Genomic DNA, 27925 nt, shown 5'->3' with positions numbered 1-27925 from the left:
TGTAAGGAATAAAGTTTTTTAAAATTCTGTAATCCTACCTCCTCCAACTAATAAACTAAAACCCAAATTCTCCCAAACATAGGACATCCTGGCCTGCCTTAAGAGGATTACACTGAACTTTGAACTTTGCTGATCGTTTACCTGGAACCATCCTGAAACTCGTTTCCTTTTCAAGTCGCCTTCTTGTGGCCCTTCATTTTTTCCTGCAGAAACTGCACTGGGGCCTTCTTCGGGTAAATAATCACCGTGGTCTAGCACAAAATGGCCTTTGACCTAACAATTTCCTCATTCCCCAGGTGTACCCTTTCCAAGGGGCTAATAAGCCTCAGCTGCTCGGCGGTGACGTGAACTCCGTCACCTAGAGACCCCTGCACACAGACGCCACCTAGCGGCCACTCCCAGACCCCGCCCACTACATGGCTCCGGGGGCGGGGCCTCCCCGCGGCCACTTCCGGAGGCGCCCGGAAGTTCGTGTCACTTAGCAACCAAAGAACCCGGCGGCGTGATAGGGCTGAGATCTGAGATGGGCTTCGAATCGCGGCGAGTTTCCGGGGCGGTCTGGGGCGTGAGGGACTCGCGGTACCCCCACCGGCCCTGTCCTGTTGCTGTTGGTAAGCAGGTGGCATTCCTTTCCAAAACATCTGTCATCCCGTCCAACTTTCTTCAAGGAGGAAGACAACTACCATTCTCGAGCACCTATGTGTCAGGCTCCGTCTGAGACGTGACCTAGTCTAACCCTAGTAATTACACAGCCTATCTCACTGATAAGGAAGCCAGGCTCGGGGGAGGGGAGGGTCGAGGCCCTCAACCTGAGGGACCTGTCCCTGGGGGCACACCACCGGTACCCTGCCATGTCAAAGGGCAGGTATCCCTCCTACCTGCTCCCCATTCGGCAGGCTGGGGAAGGAGCAGCAAGAGCTTAAAGCTTTACCCAAAATGCTTTATTTTTCCATAACGACTTATGAACTAGAGTTTATAAAAGCTGAAGTCCCTGAGGGGCCAGAGTTCGCCCATGCAGAATAGCAAACAGACCCAAGGGCTGGAGAAAGGGCAGTAAGTGCATTAAGACTGGACGAGCTGCATCTGATTTCCACAATCCAGGGCTCAGTCGGCAGGACACATTCAGAGTGAGAAGAGACAAGTGTTTTTTGGCCTCTCGGATCTGGCCTGAACCAATCAGGGAGGGAGATGCAGAGGCACCGAAAGGCTGGAATAGGAATCCATTCTGGCCTGGCCAAGGCTGGAGTTTGGGCCCCTGAAGGCTCCCAGCGCTGCTCAGAGTGCCAGCCCCCGCTCCTTAAACAGCTGCTTTAGAGCCTCTTCCAGCTGCCGGTTTGTTCCCTGAAGCCCCTTCACCACTTGCGCTGCCCACTCGAAGTATTCCTGGACTCGATGTTCAGACCATCCTGCACGAGAATGGACAGAAAACTGTTCACAGGGCATCCAGGATAGCATTGCATTTTGCCCATTTCTGCCCACTCCCTGGAGGGCTTGGTGCCGGGCCACAAGAGGAGTTCCCGATGGGATTTGTCATGAAAACGTCCCCTTGGCCCAGTTATCGCACTTCTGCGGTGTGAAAGATCAGAGTGGTCTAGTAGGATTAGCTGGGGGAATCAACAAGAATGCCCAGGCTCTTTTTTTTTTCCACTGGAACTGACCAAACTGTGCCTCCAGAAGGTGGACATCCCTCCCCTGTCCCTCAGAGCAGGTGGGGGAGCGTACCCTCTGGGGTGCAGCGATTCAGGTCCCTCAGATTGTACAGCTTGTCTGCCAGCTTCACCAGTTTAGCCCCGGGACTGCTGTGGGGTGCCTGCTCCACCTGCAGCCGCTTTCTCTCCAGCTTGGGCAGAGTCTTGTCATCTGTTACTTCCTCCACCAGACGCCGCACTTGCGCCCCAAAGTGCAGCTCCACCTCATCCAAGGTGGTGTCTGTGTCCTCCACTGTGTCATGGAGCAGGGCTGCCTGGGGACAGGCTTCCGCTTAGCCCTGCGACCCCAGGCAAGGGGTGCCCGGGCCGAATGGGGTCCCTGATCCCTACCCTAGCCTCCTAGGAGAGCACGAGGGGAGTTACCTGTAACACCACAATGTCAGTGATTCCCGCCTCATGGGTCAGGATCCGAGCCACACCTGACGGGGCAAAGCAGGAAGTCAGACCTGAGGGAGTCCCAGGCTGCGTGTTGCGGATTTTGCAGAGCCACATGTGGCCTCTCACTAGCCAGATGACCTTTTGGGTGTCCACTGTGCAGAGGAACAATCATGCCTACCGCCCCCCGTTGTTTTGAGGCTTAAACACGTAAAGTGCCCAGCACAAAGCCGGGGAAAGAGTAGGTGCTCAATAAGGTGTAGGCCCTCCGTGTTCCCTTCCCGGTCCCCACCCCCTAGACGCCGCTGCGGTTGCTCCCCGGGCGGTGCGCCCACCGATAGGGTGATTGATGTAGGGGGTCCCTTCGGGGTCCTTCCGCCGCTGCAGTCGGTGCTTGCGAGCCGCGAAGTCGGCGGCCTCCACCAGCTGCGCGGCCTCGGAGCCCATCGCGCGGGTGGGGCGGGCGACTGACGTCCCGGGAGCCCCTGGATCCCAGACGGAACGTCCACAGCGCCCCCTGGCGCCGCGGAGGCCGGTAACTGTGGAGTCCGACCCAGACAGGTTTCTCGGGAGCCCACATCCCGGCGGAGAGAGCCGCTGGTGTGGGGAGCTGCCCTCAGCATCGCAGCCCCTGGTTCAGATGCTCTGCTGGAGGTGCTAGAACGGCATGGCCTGTCTCTCTGGGAACCCACAGTCTCGGGGAAGGAGGAAGACAAGAAATAAGACAGTGTTCTGACAGTGTGCTGGATCCAGGGCAGGAGGACACAGGGGACTGTGGTTCCTTGGAGAAAGGGCAATTCATCTAGTCACCCCAGGGTCAAAGACAACCTCCTCCAAGAGGATCCTCTCCTCTCGTGAAAAGACAATCTTCAATGTCAATGCTCTGAAAATTCTCATAGTGCTCTAAAAATGGTTTTCCCTGCAGGGAGGGACTGGTTGGTATGGGCATGGGAGCCTCACCTTTGGGCCCAGAAGACCCTACAGCCTGACCTCTGAAAATCGGAGCTCACACTAGAAGCCTGCCTAATTGCCTCAGGTTTAGACTCCCAGGCAGCAGTGATATTTCTGCAAGAACTGTCTTCTTTGTTCTCAGGTGCTGCATTTCTTTCTTGTACCACAACTGTTCCTGCTTCAGTCCCCAGACACCTGCTGTGGGCCCCTCAGATGATAACTGTTGTCATGCTGTTCTGGGAGCATGACATTGTCAGGTCTCCACAGACTCTAGAATAACAACACTGCTGGCAGGTGCCTTGGGCCTTCTAGAGAAATTCCCTGTCTCAGCAGATGGCTTCTATGAGGTTTAAGGGGTAAGAGAGACCTGGAGACCCTGGAAGAGCTTTTCCTGTGAACTGGTTTGTAAAGTATAGTACTCCAATTAGACTGGTAGCTTTTATGTTTTGGTTGGTACCTGGGGCAGACAAGGGCTCAAGGGAAAAGTTAATGGGAGAACTTAGCCTTGTTTTTCAGCTAGTCTTAGTGGTTGCCATGATGCAGAAGTTAGGGAGGAAAGCTCCAAACGCTGTAACCGAGGTCCCTGGGGCCTGAAATGGAACGACCAGAATTCCCAGGGCTTCCACCGCAGCCTGGAAATCGAGAGTGGGTAGAGAGAAACATATCTGGCTCTAAATGCTTGTCTGTTCTTCAGCCTAACGGCTCAACTTCTGTCTCATGCCTCATTCTGCCCTCTAGTCTTCTGAACCTTTCCCCCTTCAGCTCGGAAAACCTTAGGCAGCTGGGAGACACCGTCCCCACGTTTTCCAACAGCAGATAGAAACTCGGTCACTTTCATCTCTCTCCAGAAGTCTGGGAGAGACGCTTCAGGTTTGTGTTAATGGCACCAGGGGCCTTGCAGTTTTGATTTTTATTTCCCTACTGTCTGCAGCCATGGCTTAGAAAGAGGGATGCTGGGGTTCCGAAGACCAGTGCTGAGGTGGCCGTGACATCTCATGGGCCTTCCGGGGAGGCTGGGCCTTTTGCTGACTGGCCTGACCGTGGGGCTGCTGCTGCTCTTCAGCTGGGTGACGCTTGCTCAGCCGACCTCTCTCTCAGGTACAGCACACTCCTCTGCGCGCACCCCTCTTCAGGTCCCTACAATTTCAGCAGAGTATGAGCTGCTCTGAGAAGCTGCTGGGGAGGAAGGGAGTCTGCCCTTTTGATAACGGCTGGTCATTTTCACTCTCCAGAAGGGTTGTAGTTGGGTGTGGGGAGACCATTCTTGCCTGTCTCCAGCCCCTTGCCCCTCCCTTCAGCATTGGTCCACCACCCTCACTTGTGCCAGACCACCTGGGATGCTGATGGCCGCCACTACCCCGGTTTTTTCTGTCCTCGGCTCTCTGATACCCCGGAGGAAGCCTACTGCTGCCACCTGCAGGCGGCGGGGGGCTCCTGCTGCACCCGGACTGAATTTGAGGCCTTGTACCAGGTCAACCTGTCTGCCCTTCCGCCCCCACCCATCCTCAGGTGAGAACTCCAAGCCCCAGAGCCACTGGGACACTGACAGGGTGTTCCAGCATCCGGAGCTCTGTTTTTTAAATTCTGGGGCGGGAGGCTTGTAGCATACAGACTAGTGGAGGGGCAGACTTCAAACAGAAAATCGCGTGAATACATAATTACAAACAGTTGTGTGAAAAGAAGTTCAGGGGTGTATGTAAGCGGGTAACAGGGAGCCATTGCATGCACTGTGGGTCTGGGTGAGGTGGGACGGGTGTCAGACTGAGAGATCTCGTAGTCCGTGGATTACACCCATTATAGTCGGGGTTTTCAAAACTGAATCCGTCCATGGATGGCTTCATGGCAACTGTGAGCCCTCCTGAATTTCTATTTACGAATTCTACATTAATCTGGGGAGAGGAGTGTCCCGAGCGTTCTCCGGACTCTCAGGAGCGCGGTAACCGACAGGCTGCAGCGGCAAGCGCGCGGCTGGGGCCAGCACCCTAATACTCTCCCCCATCCTACAGGGGTCGGGGCCCGCTCCTAGCCCTGGGTCTCTATACCCTGCTGCTCGTGGCCCTGATGACCGCCGATCTCGTGCACTTCTGCCGCGGTCGGGGCGGGGGTCGGCGCCGGGGCCCTTGCCGGCCTCCTTCTGGGTCCTCCGCCGCGCGCCCCCTGCAGGTCCCGGTGAAAACAAACTAGACGCGCCCACGGCCTGTCGGCGCCGCGGACCCGAGCCCCGCCCACCAGGGCCCTCTCGCCTTGGCCGCGCCCCTTCTCTGCCTCCGCCTCTGACGCAGGACCGAGGCGGGGCAGCCGACGCCAGATTCCTGAGCCTGGTCCCACTCCGCCCCGGAGACTGCGCCTGCGCGCGCCGTGGACTCCCGTTCCGCCGCGATGACTTTGAGTGGTCCGGGCACCCCCGAGCCCCGGCCGGCCGCCCCCGGGGTGCGTACCCATCCTCGGGTTCCATCACCACTTCCCACCTGCTCTGACCATTCCCCGGCTTCCTCCTCCCCCAGTCTTGGCCCTCCATGGGACTTGACCATGACCCCCGGTCTCCTCTCTCCCAGCTCCCCGGCCCTGGCTTGAGCTCACCCCCGACGTTTCCACCCATTCCCTCCACAGGCCAGTGCGGTGGAGCAGCTGCGGAAGGAGGGCAACGAGCTGTTCAAATGCGGGGACTACGAGGGCGCCCTGACGGCCTACACTCAGGCCTTGGGTCTGGGCGCTACGCCCCAGGACCAGGCCATTCTGCACCGAAACCGGGCCGCCTGCCACCTCAAGCTGGTGAGGGAGCCGGCTGCTCTTCCTCTGCCCTGTCTGGGCCCGGTTTGCGCGTCTCGCTGCTGTTTGGGTCCCGGCTGGGCATTCATCTTTCCAGGCCACCTACACTTACTTGTCTGATGTCTTTTGGGCCTCGGGGTGGTGGGGAATCGAGTGGCTCTAGAGCACAGCCCTGCTGCCCAGCTAGTGCCCTGAAAGGAAGACGACCCAGCCTCTCAAGCTCCTGTTCCTTTTCTTACAGGAAGATTACAACAAAGCAGAAACCGAGGCATCCAAAGGTAGGGAACTATGGGTGGGGTGCGGAGCTGTGGGGCTTCTAATGGTGGGCAAGGACTCTGGGGCCACTGCACCTTCGCATTTTCCTTTCCCTTTGGCCCCAGAAACACCTCTGCCTTCTTTCTTTCCCACTTCCTCGGGCATTTCCTTCTCTGCAGCTACCCTCACCTTTTCTGAGGCTGGAATACTGAGCCCCACATCTGTCCCCCCACCTTCCTCGGGCCCTCGAGACCTTTCCCTACTGCTCTTGCCTGGAGACGGTGGCCTCACGGGTGCTGACAGAGCTCCCGTTTGTGCTCAGCCATCGAAAAGGACGGAGGAGATGTCAAAGCACTTTATCGGCGCAGCCAAGCACTAGAGAAGTTGGGCCGCCTTGACCAGGCTGTCCTTGACCTGCAGAGATGTGTGAGCCTGGAGCCCAAGAACAAAGTGTTCCAGGAGGCCCTGAGGAACATTGGGGGCCAGATTCAGGAGAAGGTACGTGAATGACCGAGAGAGAGAGGCATTGACAGGTGGTAGATGGACACTGGTAAATGGATCTGGGCAAAGGGTGTAAACACAGGTGACACTGATGGCAAACGAGCTTGTGGAATGATGCTCAGCCTTGCTAGCGATTAGGGAGAAGCAAATAAAAACAACAGCAAAGTGCTATTTTTTCGGTGGTCTGTTTGGCAGACTTCTAAAGTACATGCAGTTTGCTAGAAAAAGGGATGCAGGCGCTTAAGTGGTGGGCTCGCTCATGACTGCCGGAGTTGGTATATGTTGGTACAGCTCCTTCGGGAGTACCTGAACATAGCTCTTAAAATTTTAAGTGAGCATATCCTGTGATCCAGTATGTTTACTGGAGAAGCCTTGCCCATGTACACAAGCAGGCGTGTGTATGTTTATTTCAGCCTTGTTTGTTGTAATGAAAAATTGGGGCTTGGCTACCTGCCCAGCAGTAGGGGATGGCTAAATAAACGAGTGCTGCCCTTACTGTGGACTCCTGTATCATAGTTACCAAGAATCGGTAGATTTGCGTGTATAGACGTGGAAAGAGAATACTTCTTAAATGAAAAAAAGCCAAGTATGCTATGACACATATAGTATGATACTGTTTATGTTGAAACAATACCCCATGTACACCCTCAAAACAGTACCACGTTTCTTCTGTGGGCCCACTTGGGTTTGTAAATATAAAGAAAAATATTTTCAGACATACACATCAAAATGGTAACAGTGTGACCCCTGGGGAAAGGAGTGGGATTGATGGAGTTTTTCAGAGATTTTGCTCCATCCATTAACTTCATGATGTAGAAAGAGACATTGTTTGTATAGTACATATATTAAAAGTTACTTTAGGAGAAAAGAACCTAAAGCCCATCATGAATCACAACCAAACTTGAATTAACCAGATCACGTGATGTTCCAGTGCTGTCACAGTGAGAGCAGGTAATACGCTGGCAAACACCCTACTGAAAGGTTGAGACCTGGGAAAGCAGATCGTTTCCCCTGCATGCCAGCTCTGTTTGGTCAGCAGGAGCTGCCTAGAGCCCTGTGTTGAGATGGACTAGGAAGCAGGTTGGTGGGCCTAGCAGAACGTTCCATGCATGAGTGATTGGTCACGTCTGCCATGGATGTGAAGGGGGAAGCGGGGAGTGGCACAAGTGCTAGGTACGTGCCACCATTCATGCCCTGGACCCTGGGGAGGGAGAGGGCCTAGGATGAGCTTGCTCAATCACATCATTTTTAGAAGTTGTCAGAGAATTCTGGAGCCCCAGAGAGTGTTCGCAGCTACCTCATGACTCCCTTCTGCAGGTGTCAATGCTGGGTTGAGTGCCACGGGCAGAGCATGCATGCTGCCACAGCATGGATGGCACCTCCGGAGGGGTGGCCCCGCGGCTCGCAGGGGCCTTCCCTTCTGAATGGCACCACCTTCACTGGCGCCGCCCCTACTGCCTGAGCGGGCAGTAGCTCAGAAGGGAAAACAGCCGCGGGAAGTTTGGGTGAAGCTGCCAAGCGAGTCTCTTCCTGCCCAGGGTAGCGTGCCGTGAGCCCGCAGCCCAGATGTCCTAGCTGTGCCGGCGGCAGGAGTTAGGCCCCGGGAGGAGCAGAAGGGAGCACACAGGGAATGCGCTGTCTCTGGCGGACAGAGTGACCTCTTCGGTGCCTCCTTGGTTTGTCGTAGGTGCGATACATGTCCTCGACGGATGCCAAAGTGGAACAGATGTTTCAGATACTGTTGGACCCGCAAGAGAAAGGCACTGAGAAGAAGCAAAAGGTATAGGTCTGGACTGAGCGAGTGGGGGCGGAACTCACACTACAGCCCCCCGCCCCCCCGGCGGTGCCCTCGCCGGAGCCGGTGTGGCCCACCAGCCGCTGCTGGCCTGCTGTGCTGCATGGTGCTCCTCAGGTCCCGCGGCTGGGCTCCCAGAGCCCGAGCGAGAACTTCCAGGGCCTGGGGCCTGCGTGGGTCCTTTTACTTACTTACTGGAGGAAACTGAAATTCATAGAAGTACATTTGTGACCAGGGTCACTCGGCTGCTAAATGGAGGCTGTACGGTCCAGAGCTCAGGCTTGCGGCTCGCCCTGGCCTGTGCCGTGTGTCGTGTCCACAGGATAGTGCGCTTCCTTTGACATAGGCTTCCCAGAACCTGGTGGTGCTGGCCCGGGAGGATGCTGGGGCTGAGAAGATCTTCCGGAGCAACGGGGTTCAGCTGCTGCAACGCCTGCTGGACACGGGCGAGGCTGACCTGATGCTGGCGGCTCTGCGCACACTGGTCGGCATTTGTTCCGAACACCAGTCACGAGTAGGTGGGCCAGAGGGCGCGGTTACTGCCTCAGTCCGTGTCTGTGTTCCTCCAGCCAATCACCCACCCTCCCACCCCTCACTGTATTTGCAGAAGCAGCACAGGCAGAGCACAAGGGGACGTGTAATGAGAGAAGAAAAATTAAAATGGCTCCAAAAAACCCAACATGATTGGGATGTACTGGGGCCTGTAAAAGCAAAAGCAGCCCACTGACACCCTGAGCCCATGCTTTAAGTAGGCCTGAGCTAGGCTTTCCTGGAGCCGGCTCAGAGACACTTCGTTCAGACTCACTTGTCATACAGTAAAAGCAAGCTGCTGCAAGGAAAGGGGCCCCCGTCCTTCCCTAACCATCAGACTGACATTTCCCCTGCAGAGGTGTCCTCCAGCCAATGATGTGGTCAGTGGTGTCACGCACAGCATCTGTACCATCAAGACAGGGACCAGATATGAGGGGCTTGACCCTGAACTGGTTGTCAGCATAGACAGGACACGTCCAGCACAGACAGCTGTGGAAGAACAGTCCTGCCCTGGTAAAATCGCGGGCCCTAGCTCTTGCCTGAGTTGGCTGGACCCAGGGGACAGGGACCTGATGACCCTTGGTTCCTCTGAGACACGTCCATAATTCCGAGATCAGGGATGAAGCTGTGGGATATTACGTGAAAGCTCTTTAGGCCAAACTCAGGCTATATTTCTGGGTCTCCCAGGACTAAGAGTGGTAAGCCATGTGAATTCCATCTACCTCCTTCAGCCTTCTTGCCCATCCCAAGGGAACCCCTGGGATATCCAGCTTAGAAATGGGGTAGAGAGGCCTTGTCGTCCGTTCCATGCATGTCCACATCCCCCGGCTGCAGACAGAACCTCAGGGTCACCACTGGAAAGGAACCAGGTGTCCTTGGACCTGGAGTCATGGAGCTCGTCCAGGCTTCTGGGGCTCCTTGCTGGGGAAACACAAACCACAGCAGCTCTTCCAGGGGCTACAGTGTTCCTGGTCTCCTCTGACAAGCTGAGGGGAGGTAGTGGTGGATTCCTCTGGAATGTTTCCTTTAGGAAGCCGTTCCCACAAAATGATCCTGGTATTACCCCGGGTCACACCCTCAGTCAGGCCAACTTTGATTCCACTTGGAGCTGGTCCTTTCCCCCAAATGTTTTCTCTCTTGGCCACACACGACCCACAGTTAGGGAACTCTGTGGCTGCCCTCCACCAACCGGAGGCTCTGCCCCTCTCTCCCCAGACAGTGGCAACCTTGAGTGTGCTGGGAACTCGGCGTGTGGTCTCCATCCTGGGCGTGGAGAGCCAAGCCGTGTCCCTGGCTGCCTGCCACCTGCTGCAGGTTATATTCGACGCCCTCAAGGAAGGCGTCAAGAAGGGCTTCAGAGGCAAAGAAGGCGCCATCATCGTGGGTGAGTGGAAGCAGGTCTGTGGTCCTCTGGGTGTTGCAGTCATGGAGGGGAAGGGGCCGGGCCAGCCAGGCCAGCTCTTTGGGGGCCACGCCTGCCGCCGCAGGCTGTGGAGGAATATGGCTCAGTGACAGTATCTTACTCTAGATTTGAAGCCTACGGGGAAGGATACCTACAGGGAAGGCTGGAGCCCAGCCCAGAGCCCAGGAGACAGGTGGCCCCTTCCTATGTCTCCCTGGCCAATTGGGGAGGTCAGGGATCAGGCAGGGCTGGGCCACTGCGGGGCTCACTAACGCCTTCTTGTCGCCAGATCCTGCCCGGGAGCTAAAGATCCTCATCAGTAACCTCTTGGAGCTACTGACTGAGGTGGGGGTCTCCGGCCAAGGCCGGGACAACGCTCTGACCCTCCTGATTAAAGCGGTGCCCCGGAAGTCCCTGAAGGACCCCAACAACAGCCTCACCCTCTGGGTCATTGACCAAGGTAGGTGATCAGTTTTGAAGAGGAAGAAGGAGCCTGAGTATCTGTTATGTCTTCCTGGGTGACTGTACCGGCCCTGTGTCTGCACCGAAGTGTGCCCTGTGGCCTGCATTGTAGCGTCAGGGACGCAGGGTGAGACCCTTCAGCCGTGCCCATGTGCCCGTGCGTGCGCATCGAGCAGGCCTGCAAGGCAACGGGGAGGCTGGATCGGTTTTCTGTATCTGAGGTGTTTCCCAGTGAGTGCATTACTTCTGTACTCAGAGAAAAATACTTTGAAGTTTACTGTATAAATTCACACTTCTTGGGACGCCTGGCTGGCTCGGTCAATGGAATATGTAGCTCTTTTTTTTAAGTTTATTATTTGAGAGAGCGTGCTTGTGATGGGGGGACAGGGGCAGAGGGAAAGGAAGAGAATCTCAAGCAGACTCCCTGCTGAGCACAGAGCCAGACTCAAGGCAAGACTCGGTATCAGGACCTGAGCCAAAATCGAGACTCAGCTGCTTAACCGACTGCGTCACCCAGGCGCCCCTGGAACATGTGACTCTTGATCCTCAGGGTTGTGAGTTCAAGCCCTGCATTGAGTAGAGAGAGTACTAAAAAAAAAAAAAAAAAGTATTAAATACATACATACACGTATACGTACAGGCGCACACGTATATGTGAATCAATTCATGCTTCTCTTCTCCCTTAAGAGAGAAATAAGGAAAGTTTGTCAAAGTCCCCCCGTGAGTACCTTTATCGGGTGCTCATCTTTTCGTGTCCCCATAATGCTGTGAGGCCTGGGTGTTATTTTCCCCTTCGGTTTTACAGACAAGGAATCTCAAAGTCCCAGAGCATGTGGCCCCGTGGGCAGGACCAGCATGCAGTCCTCACTTGCGAGGGCCTTCCCTGATGCCACGACTGCCCCCAGAGGTGGTGGATCAGCCCCCCAGGCTCTCCACGCCTGTCCTGCACACGGCTGTCCACGCTCTGTACCCTCGTCTCCGGGAGGCCCTGCTTGTCCGTGCCCCTCCTGGGGAACCTCCTCCCTTTGCCTGCGTTCTGCTTCCTCCATAGCAGCTTGTCTTTTCAGGGCTGAAGAAGATTCTGGAGGTGGGGGGCTCTGTGCAGGAGCCTCCCGGGGAGCTCGCCGTGACCGCGAACAGCCGCATGAGCGCTTCTGTGCTACTCAGCAAGCTTTTTGATGACCTGAAGTGTGACGCCGAGAGGGAGAATTTCCACCGACTGTGCGAGAACTACATCAAGTAAGGGAGCCGACCCCGCAGCCCGTTGCCAGGGGCGCTGACAGGGGTTTGCCCTCCTTGGGGAGGGACAGCAGTGAAAGGGTTTCAGCCAGGAGAGCAGGCTTGGGGAGGCCTCGCAGGGACCACAGTGGGCCCAAGGCCCACTTCTTTTTCCAAAACGGCCTCTGCAGGGGACGTTCTTTCTCCGTTCTACACGGCAGCAAACGTCCTCGAGCGCGCAGTGTGTGTACTGGGCCCTTCAGTGTTTCCGTCCTGACACCACAGTGCAGCGCGATAGTCCTGCCCTTAAGGAGCTTCTAGCTGGGCCTGAGGACAAATCCTGAAATGAGCAGAGCAATTTTGGATTGTCCTAAGCGCGGGAAAGGAGCTCAGCGGTGGTGTGAGCGAGTCACGCAGGTCAGATACATGATCAGGGGAGGCCCGGAAACCTAGCGAGAGAAAACGGGCAGCCGGTGCCCAGGGGCAGGTGCTCGCCGTCCCAGTGGCAGCTTTCCTTGCTGTTCCTGCCCGAGTAGTGCAGGTGCCTGGCCGGTGGACGGGAAGGGAGGGAAGGAGAGTCCCTTTATGCTGGCCTTGGCGTGACCCCTGTCACCCTGTGCCCCTCAGGAGCTGGTTTGAGGGCCAAGGGCTGGCCGGGAAGCTGCGGGCCATCCAGACGGTGTCCTGCCTCCTGCAGGGCCCGTGCGAAGCTGGCAACCGGGCCCTGGAGCTGAGTGGCGTCATGGAGAGCGTGATCGCTCTGTGTGCGTCTGAGCAGGAGGAAGAGCAGCTGGTAGCCGTGGAGGCCCTGATCCACGCGGCCGGCAAGGCCAAGCGGGCCTCCTTCATCACGGCCAACGGCGTCTCGCTGCTGAAAGACCTGTACAAGCGCAGCGAGAAGGACAGCATCCGCATCCGGGCGCTGGTGGTGAGCTGGGCAGGCCTGGGCTGGGCAGGCCGGCAGGCGGGGTATTTATTGGGTGGCCGGTATGTGAGGGTGTGGCTCCAGCACAGCCTGGTGAAAATATGGGACATGCAGGGCCTTGTCGAGGCCAGAGGCGTGAGCCCTGGCTCCTTCTACCACTGGGCTCATGGTCAAGTCAGGGACATGAGCCTTGTCCAGAGAGGACCCCCGAGAAAGCGGGACGGCACATGCTGCCCCCTGGAGGCGGTGGGAGAAGCTCCAGGAGGAGATGATGGAGGAGATGGAGGACCGCTGGGCCAGGCTAGTGGAAAGGCTCAGCCTCCGGTGGCCCCAGGTGCTGGAGCTTTGGGCCCCGGTTGGCCTATGTGAGCCTGCTGCAGCCGTGCACCTTGGGAAGGCTGGTCCTCCTCCTTGGGGCACTTAGTCCTGGCCTTCTCCATTCCAGAAGGATCTTGCCTTGCCTGAGGCACCTGTCTTCTCTCTGCACACATCTTAGCTCCGCCTGTAAAGAGCTCTGTATGACATGGAAAGGAACAGAGCACATCCCAGTGCACACCTGGGGGGTTTGGGGTCCAGGACTGCACAGTGGACAATATGTCAGTCTCTACCAGATGTGTGTCACATGGCCACCCCAGTAGCGGATTGGCTGCCAAATCTCTAGGTGGCAGCCTGGTAGGGATGCGCATGGCCTCCAGAGGGCCCGGCAGAATGTCAGGGAGAGAGCCCACGCTAGGTCTGGGGGAGCCCAGCTCTGCCTCCATCCCTAGAGACCAACGACTGGTTTTCCCCTCTTCCTCCAGGGCCTGTGTAAGCTCGGCTCGGCTGGAGGGACCGACTTTAGCATGAAGCAGTTTGCTGAAGGCTCCACTCTCAAACTGGCCAAGCAGTGTCGAAAGTGAGTTATTTGGTGTTGCCTTGGCTCCCCACCTGTTGGCTAGGCCTCGAGAGGAAGGAGGAAGGTCTGGGTGGAAGCTGGGGCCTCCCCAGTACCCTGCTGTACCCCAGGCAGACCTTCCTGGATCCTGCCATGTGAACTGCTTTGTGTGTAGAGGGGAGGCCCCACCGTTCTTATGGTTGCCCACTACCCTGCGTGTCCCCAGGTGGCTGTGCAATGACCAGATGGACGCAGGCACACGGCGCTGGGCAGTGGAGGGCCTGGCCTACCTCACCTTCGACGCCGACGTGAAGGAAGAGTTTGTGGAAGATGAGGCTGCCCTGAAGGCTCTGTTCCAACTCAGCACGGTAGCTCCATGGGTTCCTCTGACCTTCTGGGAACAGTGTCTAGGATTAGGATTTACCAGGCTTTTTTGGCAGGTCTGGGTCAGTGGCTCTTGTGGCCCCAGGGTGGGAGGGCTGGCAGCCCATGTGGCTGCTCTGTGGCCTGGGCCTATGGGGCTACACCGGCAGCGTCGGACAGGACAGTGTCTTTGGGGGAGTTAGGAAGGTCGAGTGTGTGAGCTCCCAGAGTCTGGGGCCAGGTTGGGCCTGGGAGCTTCCCACATCCGTCCTGCTGCCCAGGTGGTCCAGCTGAGGGTAGAATCGGAGGCCCGGGCAGCATTTGTCCCATGCTGCTCTGCCGCAGGGACGGCCACCTGACTGCCCCTCTCCTGCCCGCAGTCCGAGGAGAGGTCGGTGCTCTTTGCGGTGGCCTCGGCACTGGTGAACTGCACCAACAGCTACGACTGTGAGGAGCCTGACCCCAAGATGGTGGAGCTGGCCAAGTACGCCAAGCAGCATGTGCCCGAGCAGCACCCCAAGGTGAGGGAGCCTCTGAGGGGCTGGGGGGCCTCTGCGTCTTCGGGACCTGTGGACCGGGGCCATCTGCAGCAGCCTCCCGTTTAAGCGGGCTGCTTTCCCTTTGTATTCACACCCATCGATCTGTGCTGTGAGGAGGGTCTCCCTCTCCCGGCCCAGTCGGCTGGGCCGCTCTGCTAAGCTGCCTGCTTCTCAGGACAAGCCGGCTTTCGTGCGAGCTCGGGTGAAGAAGCTGCTGGCGGCCGGCGTGGTGTCGGCCATGACGTGCATGGTGAAGACCGAGAGCCCCGTGCTGACCGGTTCCTGCCGGGAGCTGCTCTCCAGGTGAGCCTGCCTCGGCGCGGCCAGACCTGTCCTGACTCGGAAGCAGAGGAGTAGGGGCGGCACGCGCGTGGCCGCTGGCGGTCACCGAGCCTGGGCGTGGGGCGTCTGCCGGCCGCTGGCGCCCGCCCAGCCGCACCGTCTCCCCGCAGGGTCTTCCTGGCTTTGGTGGACGAGGTGGAGGACCGTGGCACTGTGGTGGCTCAGGGCGGGGGCAAGGTAAGCTGGCTCACGGACTCCCTCCTGATGGTCTATAAAATGTGACTCGGCGGCTGCCACACCAGAGACGAGGCCGGAACACAGTATGAGGGACCCGCAGGAAAGTGTTCCTGCTGAGCGAGCGATGCTGACGGGGGCGGGCAGGTTCGTGCCATGGAGATCCTGACTGTCCTCCTTTCTCCATGTCATTGACCTGCGTGGCCTGGGGCCCAGCACAAGCCACGGCTGGCCCTTAATAAGTGTTTGTGGAAGACTTTGGGCAGCTTAAGGAGAGGCCTGGGAGAGAGGAGGAGGGTCTGGGCAAGGAGTGTCGACAAGCCTAGGGGAGGAGGGAGGTGAGAGCACCCCTGTCAGGGCTCGGGGGCTGGTGGTTTGGGCCTTACCCTCCAGGGCCCATCTCAGGCACTGACGGCTCATCCCCACAGGCGCTGCTCCCGCTGGCCCTGGAAGGCACTGATGTGGGGCAGACGAAGGCAGCTCAGGCTCTTGCCAAGCTCACCATCACCTCCAACCCAGAGATGACTTTTCCTGGCGAGCGGGTGCGTGTGCTGCTGCCTCAGCCCCGGCCTCTGCTCTACCCCTCACTGGGCCCTGGTGGCCTCTGACCTGGGCTGTGGCTCTTCCTTGGGACAGGCAGGAAGTGGCGGCTTTGCTGAGCCATGGGGTGGGGAGGGCAGCCTTCTTTCTGGGAGTGGCCTCTCCCCTTCGGGTCGGTGGGGTTGGTGGGGGCTGGGGTGAGTAGGCCTAACAGGTGGCTGTATTACAGATCTATGAGGTGGTCCGGCCCCTGGTCTCCCTGCTGCACCTCAGCTGCTCAGGCCTGCAGAACTTCGAGGCACTCATGGCTCTCACGAACCTGGCGGGGATCAGTGAGAGGCTCCGGTAAGGTCCCCAGGACAGCACTTTACAGTTTGAAGAGCTCTCTTCGGTCATTGCTTGACTTGAGCCTCACAGGGGCTTCCCTGTAGCTGGGGAGACAGGCCAGGAGGTCTAGCCTCTCCCACAGTCCACCAGTGTGCAAGGCCTGGGGCAGTGACTGTGTGAGCTCTGGAGTAAGACTGTCTGGGTTCACGTCCTGACTTCACTGGTTGCTAGCCTGTAACCGCAAACAAGTGCTGCTCTGTGCCTCAGTTTCCCTCTGTGGAATGGGATGGTTATAGTACCTATCTCAGGAGTGGCAGTGACCATTAAATGAGAAAATACACACAGAAGCACCGAGTACATGGCACCCGGCTCGCTCCCAGCAGTGTGGCCAAGCAGTATGCGTCAGCTGCTACTGCAGACAGTGACACTGGGCTCCCCATCCGCACTCAGTCGGTTTCTTCTTCTGCAAAATAGTAATAGTAAGCATACCTGCACCTTCGCTGTAGGGCCGTGGTGAGTTTTAAGAAAGAGTCCAAGTTCTGGGTCAGGGTAAGTACTTAAATATTAGATGTTAGTATCATTGTCACCAGCCCCCAGGTCTCCAAACGCCTACCGTAGAGCATTTTCCACAGTCCGTGCCATGTCCTAGGCCTGCTGAAGAAGCTGGAAGCCACCGCAGTTCATACCTGGTGCAGGAGGGTCTTTGGACACTGCCTGAGAGATCCTTGGCCCGGGCTCGATTGCATGGGGACGTGGGGGTGGGGGAGGTGGCTGCAGAAGCTCTGAGGCTGCTGACCTTTCCACCCTGGCCCCGCAGGCAGAAGATCCTGAAGGAGAAGGCGGTGCCCATGATTGAGGGCTACATGTTCGAGGAGCATGAGATGATCCGCCGGGCAGCCACGGAGTGCATGTGTAACCTGGCCATGAGCAAGGAGGTGAGGGCGGGTCCGGGTGGTCCTGACCGACAGGCGCGCAGAGGTACCTGTGCCCTGCCTGGCTTTGCTGCAGCTCACTCAGCCCCCTCCCGTCCTCTGGCCACAGGTACAGGACCTCTTTGAAGCCACGGGCAATGACCGGCTGAAGCTGCTGGTGTTGTACAGCGGAGAGGACGATGAGCTGCTGCGGCGGGCCGCTGCTGGGGGCCTGGCCATGCTCACCTCCATGCGGCCCTCACTCTGCAGCCGCATCCCCCAAGTGGTCAGTGCCTCTTCTCGGCTGGGGGAGGGAGGGAGTGGGCCGGGAACGCCCCACATGGAGGACACTGCAGGGCACGCGGGAGTGCTCCTGCCACGTTTGAGCCTGCTGCTCGGTGGTGGCTGGTGACCCTGCCCCATTTCCTGCAGACCACACATTGGCTGGAGATCCTTCAGGCCTTGCTCCTGAGCCCCAACCAGGAGCTGCAGCACCGGGGTGTGGTGGTGGCACTGAACATGGTGGAGGCCTCGAAAGAGATTGCCGGCACCCTCATGGAGAGCGAGGTGCTGGAGATCCTGTCGGTGCTGGCGAAGGGCAAGGAGAGCCCCGTCACGAGAGCTGCTGCGGCTTGCCTGGGGAAAGCGGTGGAATACGGGCTTATCAAACCCCACCAGGATGGAGAGTGAGGGGCTGCCTGGTGCACACGCTACCTGTTGCAGCAGAGGAGTGAGGACAGACACGGCTTTGGCTGCTGGGGGCTGGGGTGCTGAACACTGGCCTCTCCTGCCCTCTGATGCCCTCTGCTGAATCAGGGACCACGGTCAGACACCGGCCTGCTCTGCCAGCACTGCCTCTAGCCTCATGCAGCAGGGCCCTGCTCCTGCACTACTGTAGATAGCTGGGAATGGGGAAGGTGCCTCCTAACGCAGCCCGTGCGTTCCCGGCATTGGGAAGGGCACGTCAAGCAGCCTCACCAGCTAGGAGCTTCACCTGAGCCTGCTAGCGGGACTACCCCGACCCTGTAATAAAAAGTATGTGGAACTTAGATGTGCCCCCTGTCCCTAGGCAGGGACCTGGCTGTGGGCCAGTCTCAAGCAGGAGCCGGGCCTGGTTGAGTGCGCAGCAGAGCTGTACAGCACAGCTACCTCTACGGAAGGAATCCAGCGGATTCCTCACCCTGGAGCCTGCTGAGCGCTTTTTAATTCTGTTGGAGGATCAGGGTAAACCTAGGAAGCTAATAAAAATCTATTCAGTCGTGTGGGAATAAATGGGTTTGGACTCTTGATGCTGGTCCTTCAATACTTTTGTCTTTGTACCGAGAGTGCCAGTGCTCTGGATTTGGGGTTGGTATGTCGTTCCAGCTTGCTCTTCCCTCATGGCAAAGTCCGGTGGCTGATCCAGGCGAGAGCAAGAGCTCCGCCACCTGCCGGGGCAGAGAGCTGCGAGAGCCCGCTTCCGCTCTGTGAGCCCAGATTGAAGCTCATTGGTTCACGGAAATGAGTGACAGGCTTCGAGCCAATGGAAGGCCAAACTCGCCGAGGCGCCCGCCTAGTACGGCTGCTTCCTGTTGGGCACCAGCCCGTCGTGTCCGGCGTGAGCTGCCGCCGTACCGGGCTGAGGGGCTTGGCGGGCTGCACGCGTCGACCCGGCCGCTCCTCGCCAGCCCCGCAGCTCGGATTCTAACCCGAGTTCCGCGGGCGTGCAGGGGACGGGCCTGCGCCCACCGGAGGTTACTCCACCTCACACCCGAGCCTGCAGCGACCCAGCGCAGGCCCCGGGGCCAGCTCGATAGAGCTCGGGCTGCACAGGCCGCGGCGGGGACTGCGGGTACCGAGGTGAACGCCGCCGGCCCCGAGCCGTGACGTTACCGCGCTCGCCGGCGATTGGCCCGGGGAGGCTGCGGCAGCCAATGAGCGCGTGGCCCGGGGCGCGGCTCCTCAAACCTTTTCTCCGCGGCGGCTGGCAGCCGGGTCCTAGGCGGCTCCCCCGCGTCTGCGCTTTTCCTCCCTCGAGACTGCCCGTCGGGAGGAGCTGCCGGAGGAGGGTGGAGGGCACAGGGTCAAGATCAAGGTCAGAGGCCCCCTTGGGTTGGGACTGGACATGGAGGGGGTTAGCCCAGGTCGGGGTCGAGGAGCTTTGGTCGCAGGAGGGACCCCATGTCTGACTTCAAAGCCGAACATGCTGTACAGAAAAAGCCGCTGCTTTTGTAACCACGGGACCGTGTGTGTGTCCCCGCATTTATGTGTGAGCTCCTCGGGGGCAGACAGCCGTCTTTCTCATCCCCTCAAAGGAAGGCATCAGTAAATGTTTGTAGAACGAATAAATGACTAGGTGAGGTCCAGTTGAAATTGTGTTTAACTAGGTCCCTTGAAAACCAGTAAGTACGCCTGGACTTTCTAAAATCAACTCTACCTTTTGCCTATCGTGGTATGTGCCAGTGCGTGAACCGTGTATTTCCATCTGTTCCACGCAGTTCTACAGGGTAGGTACAGACAGCACCCTCTCCTATCCCCTGCCTTTGTAAAACTGAAGAAACAGAATTGGACCCAGAAAGCTTAAGTAAATGGACCAAGGACACAGGCACCGCTGCCTGCAGAGGCAAACACCTGAACCCTGGAGCTGGTTGAACCGCGTAGGGCGCTGTCTCCCGAACGCTCTGCTTTGCCCTGGTGGGAAGAGCACTGTATGTGGAGTCGGTGGGACTTGATTTCAGCCCTCTGGCCCTCTTGGTCCTAAGTTGTGTGATTGTGTAAGGGTTACTTTCTCTGGGAGTCTCTTCTGTCAAGTGGGGGTAATTCTGTTTCCCAAGATGACATGGGATAATGTGCCTGACACTGGGAGCCGGAGGGGCTCAGATCCTAGGACAACGTCGAAGGAAGAGGCCACTTAAATACCTGGTGTCTACTCTGTGGGGTAGTGATCTTGCTTGAGTCAAGGGGAAGACAGGGCAGGTGCCCCCACTCCAGGCAGCCCAGAATCTTCTTAAATCTGGTGGGATTCCTAACCCTGTCCCGCCTCCCACCCCATTCAGGTGGCGGCCAGCAGAGGGCGCGGCCCGGGCATGGCCGAGGAGCGCCGGGGGTCCTGGTTCGGCTTCGGTTTCTGCGGCTTCGGGCAGGCGCTGGGCTCCGGGCACCGGCGCCAGGTGCACAGCCCGGAGCCGCTGCGGACACCGGGCTCGGGAGCCGACGTCCGCCGCGTGAGCGCCAGCTGGAGCTACACCGCCGTCGTGACCCGTGAGCGCCCCCCTCCGTCCCGCTTCCGCCCCCGTCCCCCGGGTGCGTGGCCCGGCCGCTCCCCAGCCGGCTCTCCGATCCCGCAGGTGGAGGCCAGGTGCAGCTGTCGGGCGCGGCGGGCGGCGCGGCGGGCGGCTGCAGGGACGCGTGGACCTCGGAGGCGCTCCTCGTGGTGCTGCGCGCCGGGCCGGGAGCCGGGCCGGGGCTGGAGCTGCAGGCCTGGGCGCCGCATTCGGCGCTGCGCGGGGAGCCCCTGTGGACCCGCACGCTGGCGCCGGAGGCCGAGGGGGAGGACGCCGCGGGCGGTGAGCTCCAGGCCGGGGCGCTGCCCTTGCTGCCCTGCGCGCGCGCCTACGTGAGTCCGCGGCCTCCCTTCTACCGCCCCCTGGCCCCGGAGCTGCGGGCGCGCCGGCTGGAGCTGGGCGCCGAGCACGCGCTACTGCTGGACGAGGCGGGCCAGGTGTTCTCCTGGGGCCAGGGCAGGTGAGGGGGCGTGGCCGCGTGGGGGCGTGGGGTCTCCCGGGGGGGCGGGGCGGGGGCAGATAAAAACGTGGCTCCGCGTGGGAGGTGACTGTCTGGGGACCAGTGAGTGCCACTGGGGAAGGAAGGGGAGGGGGACGTGCGTCGGCTCTCCCTTGCTCAGGCATGGACAGCTGGGCCACGGGACTCTGGAGGCCGAGCCGGAGCCGAGGCTGCTGGAGGCGCTGCAGGGCCTTCCCATGGCTGAGGTGGCCGCCGGTGGCTGGCACTCCGTGTGTGTGAGTGGTAAGTGACCTAGTGCCTCTCCGGACAAACTCAAGGTCTCCTAGGCTGCAGACCTTCCTGCTCTTCCCGTGTGGGTGGGTAGTCTCACCAGGCCTCCTAACACGTTCATCCCATGTTGGCCCGGTGGTTCAGGACTCCTCAGTGCCTCTCAAAGTCAGCCCTCTGCCCCAGCCATTACCCGCTCACACCCGGACGGTTGCCGTTGTTTGCTATCTTCTGTTGGTGGGCTCCCTCCTTCTCCACCCGTCCACCTCCAGCCGGGACTGCCTTTCTAAGACACTCTGCAAGGGCGCAGGAAGGGGTGAGGTGGCAGCTGAGCTGAGGAGAATGGAGAAGAAAGGACACAGGGGGTCAGGTGGCCATGATGTGTGGAACACAGTGGACGCACAGATGCCCACAGGAAGGACGATGTGGTGAGGGTGAGCCCAGAATGAGGACCTTCGTTTGGGATCGTAAGCCCACCACCCTGGCAGGCCACCCAGCTGCAGCTGATTCCTAGGCTGTTGGGTGAGGCTGGAAGCAGGCGGTCTTTGCAAGGGTCTGCACCTGGGGCTCTGGCTGGGCTCTAGCTGCCACTTCTATCCCCGGGGTGGGGGGGCAGCTTTAAAAACAACATGTGCCTGCACTGCCACCCCCATAGTCTCCTGTCATGGGCCTGGCTTGGCAGCCAGACGTGAAAACTACTGGGCCGGAGGGAACCGAAGAGAAGACTAGAAACAGAGCCAGATGGGAAGTCTCACACTTTAGGTTGGAAGAAATTTGAAGTCTTGAGTTTGTTAGAGTGTTTGGAGCACAGATGCTTCAGACCAGACTTGCTAGGTTCAGATCATGACTTTGCCCCTTGTGACCTTGGGCAGAGCACTTCACCTCTCCACGCCCCCTGTTTTCTCATGAATAAAACAGGGATGTTGTCATGTAACCCTGTAGGGCTCTTCTGAGAATTAAATGATTATATTTGAAAGGTGCTTAAAACGCTGGTACAAAGTAAGCACTTGATAAAAATTAGCTGCTGTCATTAGTGAATTTTTACGTGAGAGGCAAGAAAGTTGAGAGCTTCCAGAAGAGGCCTTCAACGAGGCCAGTGGTGGGTGGGGCTAAGGAAAGGGGTGTTATGGGCTCAGTGGGTTTGAAAGGGAGGCCTTTGGGAATTTCCAGAGATACATTTCTAAGTGTGTGTGGTGGGTGTTAGGTGAAAGGGAAGTTTATGCCAAATGACCTCCAGAAGGAGCTGTAGACCAAAGAAAAAGGCCCCCAAGTCCAGCTTGACAAGAAACGGTTTACTAAGAGAGCTTCCGGACTCCTGTCTTGGACGGGGGCAACACAGTTGTGACCGCACCCCCCCCCTCCTGCCAGACCTGCTTTTGTAGCCCTGGAGACTGGGAGTCGGTGCCGGGCGAGCACCCAGGAGGAGAATGTTCGAGAGTGGTTCTGTTCCATCCCATCTCCAGAGAAAATCCAAGGACTTTATGCCCCAAGGGCGTTCTTAGGATCTATTATGTGTGTGATTTTTAAAAAAGAAAGTGTGTCGGGGGCTGTTCTCAAGAGGCCTTCATTCAGGTCTCGTAGCTGTCGAGCTGGTCCCAGATGGCGTTAGTCCGGTTCACATGTAGGAGGTGGGGAGGGGGCAGTTTAGCAACACAGGGAAAACATGAAACTGGAGAGGAAGGTCCAGGAGATGCTGTTTAAAGAAAAGGATGATGAAGGCACTTGAGGGGGAAGGGAGCCCGTGAGACCAGGAAGCTGCTGGGGCCTTCGGGAGGCACTGCCTGGAGAGCTGCCTTGGGGCAGGGCAGGCATTAGTTGTCCCCAGGGAGCTGATGGCTGTACAGGCGCTTGGACGGATTCTGGGGGCTTAGGAGGGAAGGGTGTGGTTCACAGTCTGTTCAGTGGGTCCCCTTTATTTCTTTTTCAGAGACTGGGGATATTTATATCTGGGGCTGGAATGAATCCGGGCAGCTGGCCCTGCCCACCAGGAGCCTGGCAGAGGATGGAAAGACAGTTGCAAAGGAAGGTGAGGGTCAGTTCTTCCACACGTTTCTGTCCTTCCTGACTCCTGGCCACATGCTGGCCTGAGACCTTGTAGTGCTCAGAAGGGACATGTGACATCCCCTCTGTAGGACTCCGGGCTCTGGGGAGGGATGGGGGTTTGGCAGGGCTGATGGCAGCATCCGCACCACACTCCCCCCTGACCTGTCAACTTCAGCACTTCTGGGGAACGTGGGGGCAGTGGCGGCGGCGGGGGAAGAGCGCAGCCATGGTGTCGATCACGGGGGGCGGGGGGGGTTCTGTCATGAGGGCTGAGTCCCGGGGTGGCTAAGGTGTAGCCAGGGCTCCGCATTACCAGTCACGATCCCCCTCAACTTTTGCTGCTTCTCTGAAGCCAGCGGACTGAACGAAGGTGGCTCTGAAGGGAGGAGAACAGCTGGGGCTGAGGATGGAGCCCCGGCCCCCTTCATAGCCCTCCAGCCCTTCCCGGCGTTGCTGGATCTCCCCCGGGACGCAGATGCGGTCCAGGCCAGCTGTGGCTCCCGGCACACAGCGGTGGTGACAAGTGAGTGGGGCTGGGCAGGTGGTGGGCTGACGGTGGAGCAGGAAGTTCCTCCACCCCGTCCCTTAGCTGGCGCTGCAGACAAGGTTGTGAGCCCCTTAAAAACTTGTACTTTGAGTGGCTCTGACAAGCACTGAGCGGCCGCCTCCCTCAGCGCAAACAGCCCCAGCCGCCGTGGGGCTTGAACAGTAGCTCCCCAGCTGTGAGGCTGGACGGTACCCCCTCCTGGAGGGAGGCCAGGGTTTGCTGGCCGCTTTGAGCGCGGGGCCTGCCCGGTCCAGCTGCTAAGACTCCTGAACTCGGGAGCTGTGAGATGCAGGCCGATCGGTTGGCGTACAGGACGGTAAACTTGCGTCTGGATCCTTTCCCACCCCGCATGTGATTAGACGGCTGGTAGAGGACATGCTGTGCTTTGCCAGGCAGAGCTCAGGACCCCTACGAGGTGCTGGCCGTGGACTGTGGCAGGCCATGCTAGACCATGCCTGTGACATCCCCTGCTGTCCTTCTGGTTGTAGGAACTGGGGAGCTCTACACCTGGGGCTGGGGTAAGTAAAAGGTTTGCTTGTGTGATGCTTAAAGCAGGGGAGGAAGGGACCTGGGGGCAGAGGGCAGGAGACAGCAGCCATGCGGCCGGGTGGAAGCAGGGGCCTCGGCCTGACCCCTGGGAAGTCTGGGAAGGAAATGGTGCGTGTTCTCTTGTCAAGAACAGATCTAAGCACACCAAAGGTCAGAGACCACACAGGAGAGAAAGAGATATTAGTACTTCCCATGCATCTTTCTGAAAAGTTGTCTTGAGGGAATAGTTAGGCAGCATTTATGACGCATCTGTTGGTCTGGCGCTGGGTAGAAAAAAAGTTAAAAATCTCTGCTCTGAGTGTCTGGAGTCAGGAGCAGAGAACCTGGAACAGCATCTTGCCCAGTGTGGCTGGTGGCAGCCGCCTCTTGGGGGCGTTGCCTGGCCCTGAAGGCTCTATGGCGCCGGTCTGAGTTTCCAGAGCACACACCCGCGGAGTGGCGCTTAGGCCCTGCATTTAGTCTGTGGGCTGATTTTCCTTCCTGGAGTGGAAAAGCCCCAAGGCCCAATGGAGAGGATGGCCAAGGGGCTCCTTTCACTTTAGGTAAATATGGACAGCTGGGCCACAAGGACACGACCAGCTTGGATCGGCCCCGCCGTGTGGAATATTTTGTAGATAAGCAACTCCAAGTAAGGGCTGTGAGCTGTGGGCCCTGGAACACCTACGTGTATGCTGTGGAGAAAGCGGGGAGCTGACATGTACAGATGGGGGCGTAAAACAAACAGTAAGTGATACACCTAACACAGTGAGACTCCTGCCCTGCCGAGGAGACCACTGCCGGCACCCCAGGGGCCCCGCGTTCGCCCCTCCCCGTCACAGCCGTCACAGCCGACTTGCCTTCCTTTAGAGCCCCGTCTTGTCTTCACCTTTGTCCTCACGTTGGCGACACCTAAAGAGCTTTGGAAGGGAATGGCCGAGGCCAGCACTACAGACACAATGAAATCGGAACCTCTGCGTGCGGAGCCTGGGGGGGGGGGTAGATGGCAAAGCCCCGTGACCCCCTGTGTTGTGCCCCGCATTCGTTCATTTGTGTTGTTACGCGGTATTCCGTCGCGTGAATATACCTCATTATATATTCTGTTGGTGGTCAGTTTTTCTTTTATTGAGTTAAAATACACAGATGTACCATCTTAGCCACTTTTAGGTGTGTATTTCAGTAGTATTAAATAAATTCACATCGTTGTGCAGCCAACACCACCATCGACCTGCATAATTCTTTTCATCTTGTAAAACTTTTGACTCGTTGGGGCCCCTGGGTGGCTCAGTCATTAAGCGTCTGCCTTCGGCTCAGGTCATGATCCCAGGGTCCTGTGATCGAGCCCCACATCAGGCTCCCTGCTCAGCAGGGAGCCTGCTTCTCCCTCTCCCTCTGCCCCTCCCCCCCTGCTTGTTCCCTCTCTCACTTGTGCGCTTTCTCTGTCAAATAAATAAATAATCTTAAAAATAAACAAATCTTTTTACCTGTTAAACAGTAACTCCCTCACTCCCCCCGGCCACCACCATGAGCCTTCTGTTTTTCTGGCTTTGACGACTCTGAGTGCCTCATATTAGGAATCATACAGTATGTATCTTCTTGTCGCTAGCTTATGTCACTTAGCATAGTGTCCTCAGGGTTCATCCGTGTTGCAGCACGTTGCAGAATTCCGCTTCAGGCCTGGATGATATCCTGTTGCAGGTACTGACCACCTTTTGTTTATCTGTTCATCAGTTGATGGACATTGGGTTGCTTCCAGGTTTTAGCTACTGGGAATAATGCTGCTGTGAACATAGGTGTGCAAATATTTCTTTGAGACCCTGTTTCCAGTTCTTTGGCGTATATACTCAGAAGTGGACTTTCTGGGTCGTATGGTAATTCTATTTTTAATTTTTTCATAAGCCTACATACTGTATTCCACGGAGGCTGTAGCATTTTTAATTCCTACAACAGTGTATAAGGCTCCAGTTTTCCCACATCCTCGCCCAACAGTGGTTTTCTGGTTTTTCTCGATGGTCACCATCCTAATGGGTGTAACGTGCTAACTCACTGTGGCACTGATTGCATTTCCCTAATGATTAGTGACGCGCCTTCTCATGAGCTTATTGGCTATTCGTATATCTTCTCTGGAAAAATGCCTATTCAAACGCTTTGGCTGATTTTGAATTGAGTTACTCGGTTTTTGTTGTTGAGTTTTAGGAGTTCCCTGTGTGTTCTGGGTATTCACTCCTCATCGGGTATGTGATTTGGAAATATTTTCTCCTGTGGGTTGCCTTTTTACTCTGTTGATAGGGTCTCTTGATGTAAAAAACAAAACAAAAAACTTTAATTTTCATGAAGTCCAACTTGTTTTTCTTTTGTTGCCTGTGTCTTCCGTGTCCTGTTAAGTCATTGCTAAATCCAACGTCATGAGGCTTTTGTCCTATGTTTTCTTCCAAGAGTATTATTATTTTAGGTCCTACATTTAGGCCCTTGATCCATTTTTGAGTTAATTTACATACACGATATTAAGTAAGGGTCCAACTTTGTTCTTTTGTGTGATTGTGCATTTTCTCTGCACCATTTGTGGAAACGACTGTTCTTTTCCTATTGAGTGGTCGTGGCACCCTTGTCGAAAATCATTTGACCATATATGCACGGGTTTACTTCTAGGCTGTCTGTCTGTCCTTATGCCAGTGCCACACCGTTTTGATTACTGAAGCTTTGTGTAGTAGGTTTTAAAATCAGGAAGTGTGAGTCCTCTAGTTTTGTTTTTCTTTTTCTTTTTCAAGAATGTTTTGGTTAGAGACGCCTGGGTGGCTCAGTGGGTTAAGCGTCTGCCTTTGGCTCAGCTCGTGATCCCAGGGTCCTGGGATCGAGCTCTGCCTCGGGACCCTTCCTCAGCAGGGAGCCTGCTTCTCTCTCTCCCTCTGCCCCTCCCCCTACTTGTGCATGTGCGTGCTCTTTCTCTCTCCGACAAATAAATAAAAATCTTAAAAAAAAATGTTTTGGCTATATCGGGTCCCTTGAGATTGCATATGAATTTTAGGATGGGTATTTCTATTTCTATAAAAAATGGAACCAGGATTTCAACAGGGATTATATTGAATCTGTAGATCACTTTGGGTAATGTTGACATCTTAACAGTATTAAGTCTTCCATGCATATGGGATGTATTTCCATTTCTTTATGTCTTCTTTAATTGTTTTCAGCATTTTGTAGTTTTCTTTTCTTTTTATTTTTTTAAGATGTTATTTATTTGAGAGACAGACAGAGAGCGTGAGCAGGGCAGAGGCAGAGGGACAAGCAGACTCCCAGCTGAGCAGGGAGCCCGATACGGGGCTTGATCCCAGAACTCTAGGATCATGACCTGAGCCAAAGGCAGACGCCTAACCCACTGAGCTACCCAGGCACCCCAGCATTTTGTAGTTTTCATTGTACGTTTCTTTCACCTCATTGGTTAAATTAATTCCGAAGTATTTTATTCTTTGATTTTATTGTAAATTAAATTGTTTTTATAATTTCCTTTTCAGATTGTTCATTGTTTGCATATAGAAACGCACCTGATTTTTGTATCCTGCTACTTTACTAAATTCATGTACTCCAACAGTTCTCTGTGGACGCCAGGATTTTCTGTATGTGAGATCATAGTATCTGCAGAGATAGTTTTACTTCTTTTCTTCCAATTTGAATGCCATTTATTTATTTATTTACCTATTGGCTCTGACTAGAACTTCTGTACTGTGTGAAATAAAAGTGTGAAAGTGGGCCTCCTTGCCTTGTTCCTGATCTCAGAGGAAAAACTTTTAGTCTTCGACCATTCAGTATTATGTTTACTGTGGGTTTTTCATATATAGCTTTTGTTATGTGGAGCTAGTTTC

The 27925-nt window shown here is 56.8% G+C and overlaps 3 protein-coding genes across 5 annotated transcripts in view; 2 read left to right on the top strand and 1 right to left on the bottom strand.

Annotated features, from left to right (window-relative positions):
* Positions 1-488: 488 nt before the first annotated feature.
* Positions 489-18250, top strand: UNC45A (unc-45 myosin chaperone A). Its single transcript, XM_026510489.4, has 23 exons — positions 489-611; positions 3967-4133; positions 4334-4544; positions 5042-5465; positions 5646-5807; positions 6046-6082; positions 6382-6557; positions 8248-8340; positions 8702-8869; positions 10102-10270; positions 10578-10748; positions 11818-11989; positions 12596-12896; positions 13694-13788; positions 13994-14135; positions 14511-14651; positions 14845-14972; positions 15122-15188; positions 15614-15727; positions 15955-16070; positions 16870-16987; positions 17094-17249; positions 17396-18250. Exons 4-23 carry the CDS (start codon positions 5415-5417, stop codon positions 17651-17653), a joined length of 2835 nt encoding a protein of 944 aa, XP_026366274.2. The 5' UTR covers positions 489-611; positions 3967-4133; positions 4334-4544; positions 5042-5414; the 3' UTR covers positions 17654-18250.
* On the bottom strand, positions 923-2556 carry HDDC3 (HD domain containing 3). The gene is made up of 4 exons (XM_026510503.4): positions 2420-2556; positions 2073-2128; positions 1723-1963; positions 923-1406 (listed from the first exon to the last, which is right to left on the bottom strand). The coding sequence occupies exons 1-4, from the start codon at positions 2529-2531 to the stop codon at positions 1276-1278; spliced, it is 540 nt and encodes a 179-aa protein (XP_026366288.1). The 5' UTR covers positions 2532-2556; the 3' UTR covers positions 923-1275.
* An 89-nt stretch (positions 18251-18339) lies between the features above and the next one.
* The window catches only part of RCCD1 (RCC1 domain containing 1), a 29524-nt gene continuing 19938 nt past the window's right edge, over positions 18340-27925 (top strand). The window contains exons 1-9 of one of the 3 annotated variants that reach the window (XM_057303613.1): positions 18340-19037; positions 19999-20203; positions 20290-20686; positions 20847-20968; positions 22881-22979; positions 23349-23519; positions 24032-24061; positions 24635-24815; positions 24939-26039. In XM_057303613.1, coding sequence (XP_057159596.1) covers positions 20029-20203; positions 20290-20686; positions 20847-20968; positions 22881-22979; positions 23349-23519; positions 24032-24061; positions 24635-24786 — 1146 coding nt within the window. In that variant the 5' untranslated portion in view covers positions 18340-19037; positions 19999-20028 and the 3' untranslated portion in view covers positions 24787-24815; positions 24939-26039. Of the gene's footprint in view, positions 19038-19998; positions 20204-20289; positions 20687-20846; positions 20969-22880; positions 22980-23348; positions 23520-24031; positions 24062-24634; positions 24816-24938; positions 26040-27925 lie in introns of those variants that run through there. The other 2 variants (XM_057303614.1, XM_057303615.1) reach the window with 2 other exon arrangements.

The sequence above is a fragment of the Ursus arctos genome, unplaced genomic scaffold (assembly GCF_023065955.2).
Source record: "Ursus arctos isolate Adak ecotype North America unplaced genomic scaffold, UrsArc2.0 scaffold_28, whole genome shotgun sequence".
Lineage (NCBI taxonomy): Eukaryota > Metazoa > Chordata > Mammalia > Carnivora > Ursidae > Ursus > Ursus arctos.
This window is presented reverse-complemented; position numbering and strand designations above follow the sequence as displayed.

What these genes read in the sequence shown, in the direction of transcription:
- UNC45A (XM_026510489.4), top strand. Translation starts at nt 5,415, where the DNA reads ATGACTTTGAGTGGTCCGGGCACCCCCGAGCCCCGGCCGGCCGCCCCC. An exon ending in CCTCTGGGTCATTGACCAAG is followed by an intron (nt 10,749 to 11,817) that starts GTAGGTGATCAG and finishes TTGTCTTTTCAG; the next exon opens with GGCTGAAGAAGATTCTGGAG. An exon ending in CTCTGTTCCAACTCAGCACG is followed by an intron (nt 14,136 to 14,510) that starts GTAGCTCCATGG and finishes TCCTGCCCGCAG; the next exon opens with TCCGAGGAGAGGTCGGTGCT.
- HDDC3 (XM_026510503.4), bottom strand. Translation starts at nt 2,531, where the DNA reads ATGGGCTCCGAGGCCGCGCAGCTGGTGGAGGCCGCCGACTTCGCGGCT. An exon ending in CTGACATTGTGGTGTTACAG is followed by an intron (nt 1,964 to 2,072) that starts GTAACTCCCCTC and finishes GCCTGTCCCCAG; the next exon opens with GCAGCCCTGCTCCATGACAC. An exon ending in GAATCGCTGCACCCCAGAGG is followed by an intron (nt 1,407 to 1,722) that starts GTACGCTCCCCC and finishes ATTCTCGTGCAG; the next exon opens with GATGGTCTGAACATCGAGTC.